Here is a 9151-nt window from a genome sequence, read left to right on the forward strand (position 1 = left end):
TTGGGATTTTGCAGTTCCCTTCTCCTTTGCCATGCTAGGCCCAAACAGATTCTTGTTGAAATTTTCCAAACAAGAACAAATAGAAAAAATCTTCAAACAACCCAAATGGAATGTCAACGGATCTCTTTTAGTTCTTCAAAGCTAGTCTCCCAAGGCTACTATGAGTGAGCTAAATTTCAACCTGTCCCCTTTCTGGATTCAAATCCATGGTCTCCCTCTTCTCAACATGAGTCTGAAAAATGCAATAGCCATTGGGAAAGGTCTTGGAAATCTCATCAAGGTGGATGAAACCAGTGGTGAAAATAAGACTTTTAGAAGCTATCTCAGATTGTTGGTGGAGATAGATGTTACCAAACCTCTCAAACCTGGTTTCTCTTTACGAAGGGAAGAAGGTGAACCCTTATGGATTTGTATAAAATTTGAGAGGCTAGATATCTACTGCAACTCTTGTGGGAGAATTGGCCACAAACTCCAAAGTTGTCGAGCTCCTTTTGAGGAGCAATTCCCTGACAGGTTTAAAATCTCCCTCAAAGTTAACATCTTTTCCAACCTCCCTCCTATTTCAGCAAGTGCTAAGGAAAGCTTCACTGGTGCAACCCCATCTTCACAAATTTCCAAAATTCTTAGCCATGGCAACGAGCTAACTCAGCCACATGGAGTTAACCTCAACCACATCTTCTCTGGTGCAACCCCATCTTCACAAATTTCCAAAACTCATAGCCATGGCAGCGAGCTAACTCAGCCACGTGGAGTTAACCTCAATCCCCAAACTCCCACCAACTCCTATACAACACCTACTCTCCTCAATCCCTTCAAAAATCTCACCATACACCCTTCAAACCCTATTATCCCCCCACATGCATCTGACATACCCCCCATCTCCATTAAATGCAACCCAGTCTTTCTCATCTACCGCAAGATGTGAAGACTCCACTTTGCCATACCTCTTAAATGCCCCCCTCAGCTCAAATCACCGTTCACCTCAACTCCCATCCAATCAACCAGAGTTAACTAGTGTAACCCCTCCTTGCAACTTCATGTTGAAATCCAACCAGCTCATTAATAGGCCAATTTTCTCATCTCCTGCTCAAGCCCAAACCCCACAAATACCCACAAAGCTAAAAAGCCCTATCGCCTTCCAAGCAGCCATCTCCCCAACGAACTTAACCACCATTCCTATCACTCCCGCCCAAAATTACATCAAACACACCCGCACCTCTTCTTATCCTCCTCGCAAAATAAAACCAAAAATACCAAATCATCCTGGCAATGACCCAGCTTCTCCCTCTCAGATTACTGCTACTCAAAAGAAAAGGACTAGGCTTCCAATCATCCTAGCTCCTTACAAAAAAGGCCCAGGAACCTTACAAACCCCAAAAGAATTGGAATCCCATTCTCCTATGGATTTCACTCCAAGATCCTCCCCAAAACCTATAGCACGATCCATCTACAAAGCAGCTCGAAAAGGGAAAAAGGTTGTTGAAGCAGGAAATGTCAACACAAATGTTTCAGGGGACCGTTTTGTGTCCCCAAAAGGCTCATGAAATTTCTCTCTTGGAATTGCAGGGGGATCTCTAGACCTTCTACAGTTCGTAGCTTAAGGGTCTTAATTCATGAAAATAGACCTAAAGTTCTCCTCCTCTCTGAAACCAAATCTCCCCCCTTTCTTGTCTCCTCCATTCTGAATCGTCTTGGCTTCTTTTCAATGACGCATGTGGCTCCTGCTGGTTCCAGTGGTGGCTTGGTTCTTGCCCTGGCTAACAGGTATTGATTTAAAATATTTTATTTCCAACAAAAACAATATTTTCAGCATGGTGTTTTTCGGATCCTCCTTGCTCTTTGTGGATCCTCTCATGTATTTATGGTCCTCCCTCTAGTAAGGACAAGTTCAAGTTCTGGGATTCTCTCACTGCTGTTGGAGAAAATTTTGTTAGTCCTTGGCTTTGTATAGGTGACTTTAACTTTGTTTTGAATCAGTCTGAAAAACTGGGAGGCAGACCTGTAGCAAGCTCCTCTTCTTGCCCATTCAGAAATTTCATTGACCAACTTGGTTTGATAGATTTAGGGTTTGCTGGAAACCCTTTCACTTGGTGCAACAATAGACAAGGTCCAGCAACCATCAAAGAGAGATCGGATAGAGGTTTAGCCTCTCTTAGCTGGGTTCATCTCCATCCTGAATTTTCCATTCTCCACATTCCCGCTTTTGATTATGACCACAACCCCATTACCCTTGACACGGCCATCCCCACTACTTTCCTTCCTAGACCTTTTAGATTTGAGGAATTTTGGACAAAAGGCCCCTCTTTTGGCCTTGTTATCATTTCTGCATGGTCCCCTACCACTTTTGCTGGGTCCTCGGTCCACTGTCTTGTAAAGAAGTTAAAAAAGACTAAAACAGCTTTGAAGAAATGAAATTCTCTACATTTTGGCCACATTCAAACCAAAATCAAAGCCTCTCTAATCCAAATTGACTTGGCTCAACAGTCTCCTCTGGACCCAGCTTCGCATTCTTTGGAAGCCAAGCTAAAACTTGATCTGGATGATCTTTTGAAAAATGAGGAGATTCTTTGGAAGTCAAAATCTAGGGAAACTTGGTTGACATGCAAGGATCTCAACACCAAATATTTTCATGCCTCCACTCTTATTAAAAGAAGATCAAATGCTGTTAATTTTTTGAAGATTGGTGAGAGGAATTGGGTCTCTGATAGATCAACAATTGGAGGTAATTTTGTTTCTCACTTCTCCAATCTGTTCTCTTCCTCTTCCCCTCCAATTAAGGAAGAGATGCTGGACTTGTTCTCCCCTGTCATCACTGAAGAGGAAAACTTGCTTCTCTGCTCTATCCCCTCTGAAGAAGAGGTGATCAAAGCCTTATCCAGCCTAGGCTCCACTAAAGCCCCTGGCCCTGATGGCTTCAATGCCCTCTTTTACAAGAAATATTGGTCAATTGTTAAGGATAACGTGCTGGCTTGCATTTGGAATTTTTTCCAAAATGATCATCTTTTACAAGAGCAAAATCACACTTTCATCTCTCTTATCCCAAAACAAAGTGGTTCTCACACAGTGCATCAATTTAGGCCGATCAGTTTGTGCAATATTGTTTACAAGATAATTTCTAAGATTCTTGCAAACAGATTGAAAAGCTTACTTCCAAAGATTATCTCCCCTCTTCAATCAGCTTTTGTTCCTTATAGGAGCATCCAAGACAATACAATTCTAGCTCATGAGTTGCTGCATACTTTCAAGGAAAAAAGTGGAAAAAGGGAGTCTTATGTTTCTTAAAATGGACATGGAGAAAGCCTTTGATAAAATGGAGTGGGAGTTTATTTTGGCTATCATGAGTAAATTGGGTTTTCATTCTACCTGGATTAATTGGATCAAGACTTGCATCTCCTCCTCCTCCTTCTCCATCCTTATTAATGGTAGCCCCTTTGGTCATTTCTCTCCTTCGAGAGGTCTAAGACAAGGAGACCCCTTGTCTCATTTTCTCTTCATTCTTGGTACTGAAGTCTTCTCCAGATTAATGTTCAAAGAAGAAAGAGCTGGCAACATTAAAGGTCTTCATATCTCGAGAAATTCTCCAGCTATTCACCATCTTCTGTTTGCAGATGACCTCCTCATCTTTGGTAAAGCCTCTTACTTGGAAGCTTGCAGCATCAAAAAATGTTTGGATAAATATTGCTTATGGTCTGGCTAATCCATCAACAATACCAAATCCTCCATTAGGTTCAGCAAAAATACCAACCATACTACCTCCTCTACCATTGTAGATATCCTGCCTTACACCTACAATCCCACTGATTCTATCCATCTTGGCCTCCCAATTTTGCTTGGCAGCTCAAAAAAAGCAGCTTTTCAAAGCATTAGTATTAATGTTCTCAATAAGGTAGATGGATGGGGTGCAAAAACCCTCTCCCAAGCTGGCAGATTGGTCCTTATCAAATCAGTGGCAGGTATCCCTTCTTATGCCATGAGTTCTTTTATGCTCCCCTCCTCCCTCTGCAGCTCCTTGGATAGGCTCTTTAAAAATTTATGGTGGGGTTTCCCTTCATCTAAGACCAGAAACCTCTCCCTCAAATCATGGGACTCCCTTTGTCTTCCAAAGGATCTAGGTGGTCTGGGGTTCAGAAAAATGAGGGAGGTTAACTTGGCCCTCATCTCAAAGCTTGGTTGAAAGCTTCACACAAATTTCAATTCAGCATGGGTGTCTCAACTCAAAGGTAAGTATCTCTTTTCTCGTTCTTTTCTCTCCCCCCACTCCCCATTCTTCCCCATCTTGGCTCTGGAAAGGTATCCTCAAATCCCAATCCATCATCTCTCAAGGTACCTGCCATAGAGTCCACCAAAACTCTTCTTTTCCGGTTTGGAACTCCCCATGGATTCCATCTCTTCCAGATTTCTTCCCCACCCCCTCCTATCTCTTAGACCAGCCCCTCCCCAACATCAAGGTCTCTGACATCTTCTCTCCAAACGGCCAATGGAATATTTCCCTCCTTCTTTCCCTGTTTGACCCTGTTAGTGTTAGGGAAATTCAAAAAATTAAAATCCATCCCCTCCCCAGTTCTGAGTTCATTTGGACTCCTTCATCAAATGGTCTCTTCTCTTCTAGTTCTGCTTATAAGTTAATCAATAGCCCCAGAACTAGTTTAGCCTCCTCTCCACTTGTCTCTAGTACTTGGAAGAAATTATGGAAACTCAATCTCAATGCTAGACTCAAACTTTTTCTTTGGAAAATTGCATGCGATATAGTCCCCTAAAAAGCTAAGTTGAATAGAATTTTCCCCATCTCCCTCTCAGGTTCTCTTTGTCTTCTTTGCCGTACAGAAACAGACTCTCTTCCTCACCTCTTCTTTAAGTGCATCTTTGCCAGGGTAGCTTGGAGATCTTCCTTTTGGCCCTTGGATTCTTCTGCATGGTCTTCTATAAGTCTTTCCAGCTGGGTTTAAGGCATTATCAGCCCTCACACTTCGTTTGGAATCCCATTAGCTGATTCTCACCTTTTCCAAGTTTTTGCAGCAGTATTGTGTGACCTTCTTTGGTTTTCCAGGAATACAGTTTTTCATGAAGGAGTCATTCCGGATGTGTTATCTCTGGCCAAAACTATTAAGAAAACTTCTTTGGATCATGCTTCGGCTTGGAAGGCTCTTACACCAGTTACTGAAGTCTGGTCTCCTCCTGAAGCAGGCACTTTTAAGATCAACTTTGACACTGCCATTAGAGACAATTTCTCAGCCCAAGCAGCAGTGTGCAGGGACTCGAATGGCAAAATTATTAAGGCCATCTCTCAAATCAGTCCCCCCTCTGATCCCAGCTTTGGTTAAGCTTTAGCAGCTCTTCTTGCAGCCTCTCTAACAGTCTCCCTAAAGCTCAAGAAATTTACGTTTGAGGGAGACTCTTTACTAGTTATTTCAGCTTTGCAATTTCCCTCCTCTTCCCAGGATTGGCAAATTGAGAAAGCTATCTCTGATTTTTTTTCTTTTAGTCCCAGCTTCTCCCTCTTGAGAAGCTAGGAAAGTTAACAGAAGTGCAAACTTCTGCGCCCATCATGTGGCATATTGGGCTGCGGCAAGAGTTTACTCGGGCTGCATTCCCACTCTTTTTTCCCCCCTCTCATCCATCCTTATCTGTAGTGGAAAAGATCCACCTCCCTCTCCTTTGTAATTTTGTCTCTGGTTTGTTTTTGGTATGGAATGTTTGTTACAAAAAAAAATAATAATAATAATAATGCACATTGAGGGAGTTCAATAGGCCTATCAAGACACAAGCTCGTTCGATCGAATTTGAAAACTATGGCATGCGTGCGGGTAGGTGAAACATGACACACATTTTATAAATTTAATATAAACAACTCTTTTTAGTCCTCTTTTAAATTAAGAGCCTTGGGCGATAGTTGCAGTAGCCTAATTGACCTAACCATCCAACTGCCCTATTTGGACCTCATATTCCATTTTTTTTTTTTTTTCCTTCAAACCTCCTGTTCTATTTCTTATGAGTCTCACTCTTTCTATTTAATAATTATCATGAAAGCTATGGGTGTACAAGTAATTGCGATTATTTCATCCTAACTCCAACCGCAACTATTTTAGGCGATTATCATTTTTAAATAACCACAATGGAAAGGCCGATTAACGGTTAACCACAACCAACGGTTTATTAACCTCTAATCGCTTTTCAAATAATAAACTTTTTAGGCTTCTTTTAGTATTTTAGGCTTTTCTAACCTCATTTTTAGGGTCTATAAACTCATGATTTTCTGTTATATAACCGATGAATACTTCTATTAATTGGAGCCATATACAATATTTTCTAGACCAACATGCATGCATGATCCCACGTCATGTTTGTGAGTACTAAAATTTGTTATGCACTATCAATCTTTTATACCACTTGTGTTGAAATTTATTGAAAACACAAGCCTTTGTACGTAACGCAGAGTACGGTTATGGATCAAACCCATCTACAGAAGGAGGTGTTTAGAGCTTCAGGATTCTAGTGCCTGAGATGGTCATTAGAGAAAGACCAACAGACGACATGCTTGTTGGTGGGCTAAGCCCTCCACAAATGGGTGAAGAGTCACTTCCATGGAAGGGTGGAAAGAGTCTTCGTCTACAAGCCTACTGTTAGAATATATGGAAAATATATTATATTTTCCATATATTCCATAATTATGCTGATATTGAAATATTCTCTATTTATGGGTTGATTATAATCATATATTGGGATTGTAATCAAATCAATGAGATTTGATTACCAAACTTGTATTTAGACATTACCCTATAAATAGGGACCTTTGTATTGTAGACAAATCAAGTTAATGAGCACAATGTAGCCCTTAGGGGTATTCCGAGTGGTGGACGTAGGTGTCTAACACCGAACCACCCGTAAGTTCTTTGTGTTTATTATCTATATTGCTTCCGCTTATATTCCCCCATAATCATTATTTCAACATGGTATCAGAGACTTTCGGCTAACGCCCGTGTTTGAATCCTAGATTGCAATTTTAATTTTGTTCCTTTTGTTTTGTTTTGGAATTGTTTTTCAATCACGGTCACTAAAGATTTGTTTCCGTTCTCTATTCCCATTTGAGATTATGTTAAAAAAAAAAAAAAAAAAAAAAAAGTGTTCAAAGATTCGGATTTTGTGCGGTTGTTTGTCTGACTCGTCATTGTAGATCCACGATAGTATGAAAGTGAAACCCAGTTCCAGCAGTCGTCAGACTTCAAGTGCAGTCAACCGGATCCTCCTGTTTCCGACGACGGCAGTCCACCGTCCAATCCCTCCAGTTTCCAATGACGGCATCCCACCGTGCATAACGCGCCGCCCATCAAAGCCGTTCGCAACCCATGCCCAGCCGTCCTGCCTCTGCCGGACTCACCTTGCCGCACCGCACGATAAGTCATTGCCGGAGACGACCAGATCTGGCGCATCTCCGGCCGTTCCAGTCAACGGAACCGGCACTGCATCCGGTGTCATCCAACTGTCCAAACAGAGCCGCGCCACCCTTTTGGGTTTCTCCGGCATCAGCCACCGTCCACCGGGCCGCGACCCACAAACCCCACTCAGACCACGCCGAAGAAAGCCATTGCCGGCCTTAGTCTTCGGCTTTCGCGCCGTCCAGATCTACTCCTCCGATTATGCCAGCGCCTTTCCTCCAGTCATGCATGGCCATTTCTGTTGCAGCAAAATATGCAGAGAAACAGGAAGAAAGAAGGGGACAGGTGGAGAAACTGGTGAAAAAAAAAAAAATTGCTGCGTGTGGCGTGGAGTGAGGAAAGAGAAAAGAAAGAAAAGGGAGAAAAGAGAAGGTGTCATCCAAGTGAAAAAAAAAAAAAAAAAAAAAAAGAAAAAAAAAAAAAGAAAAAAGAAAGAAGAAGCTGTCCAAGTGGACCACATCACGTGTGCCACACGCCGGTCAGGTTCGGTGCGCCGATCTGATAACCGCCCAAGTGGGCTCATTTTCTTTTTATTTTTGGCCCAAGTCGGCCCTGGCCCGTAGTCGGCCCTTTTTATTTTTGGCTCATAGTCAGCCCTGGCCAGTAGTCGGCCCTTTTTTTAATTTTGGCTCATTGTCAGCCCTGGCCCGTTGTCGGCCCTTTTTTATTTTTGGCTCGTTGTCAGCCTTGGCCCGTTGTCAGCCCTAGCCCGTTGTCGGGCCCTTTTGAAGTTTGGCTCATTGTCAGCCCTGGCCTGTTGTCGGCCTATTTTGGAGTTTGGCCCGTTGTCAGGCCTTTTGAATCTGCATTCACCAGCCATCTGCCGCAGTCGCTAGCCGCCCGCTAGCCTCTCTCTCTTCCGGTAGTCGTCATCATCTACGGCCCGTTTCTTGCCTCCACCACCGCTGTCATCATTGTTTCGGATTTCAAACTCAAGGTTCCAGAATATTCCACCTTGAGTTTGAGGGGGGATGTTAGAATATATGGAAAATATATTATATTTTCCATATATTCCATAATTATGCTGATATTGAAATATTCTCTATTTATGGGTTGATTATAATCATATATTGGGATTGTAATCAAATCAATGAGATTTGATTACCAAACTTGTATTTAGACATTACCCTATAAATAGGGACCTTTGTATTGTAGACAAATCAAGTTAATGAGCACAATGTAGCCCTTAGGAGTATTCCGAGTGGTGGACGTAGGTGTCTAACACCGAACCACCCGTAAGTTCTTTGTGTTTATTATCTATATTGCTTCCGCTTATATTCCCCCATAATCATTATTTCAACACCTACAATGCTTGAGAAGTGCCTCTATTCTCAGACTTTTTGCTTCAACATCCTGCAGAGGTTGGACATACTGATAGATGTCGGATCAGCAATGGAATATATATAGTTGTTATCCCATTGCGGTTATTAATTTGACGATTATATGGTTAGCGGTTATTATTACTATTTTCTTACATGTTGGCACAAAGCTCTTCTTATTAGCTTAAGCTTTTAACTTACGCTTTTAGGATAACATGTAATTTAATATGGTATCAATGCCAAAGATCCTAAGTTTCTTTAGTACTTTTACTCCAATTTTAATTAAATATTAGCAAATTATTAGCTAATATTAGTCACCCTTGTACATTCGTGATAGAAGATTTCTTTAAAAAATAAATAAATAAATAAACTTAAATTAAAAAAGTGAAACTAACATGG

At 41.7% G+C, this 9151-nt stretch overlaps 1 protein-coding gene across 1 annotated transcript; it reads left to right on the forward strand.

Moving 5' to 3' along the window:
• The first annotated feature begins 1705 nt into the window (after window positions 1-1705).
• LOC148587507 (uncharacterized) lies at window positions 1706-2412 on the forward strand. The gene is made up of 2 exons (XM_088512651.1): window positions 1706-1764; window positions 1878-2412. Exons 1-2 carry the CDS (start codon window positions 1706-1708, stop codon window positions 2410-2412), a joined length of 594 nt encoding a protein of 197 aa, XP_088368777.1.
• Window positions 2413-9151: the final 6739 nt, after the last annotated feature.

The sequence above is a fragment of the Corylus avellana genome, chromosome 2, assembly GCF_965113065.1.
Source record: "Corylus avellana chromosome 2, dhCorAvel1.hap1.2, whole genome shotgun sequence".
NCBI classification, from domain to species: Eukaryota; Viridiplantae; Streptophyta; class Magnoliopsida; order Fagales; family Betulaceae; genus Corylus; species Corylus avellana.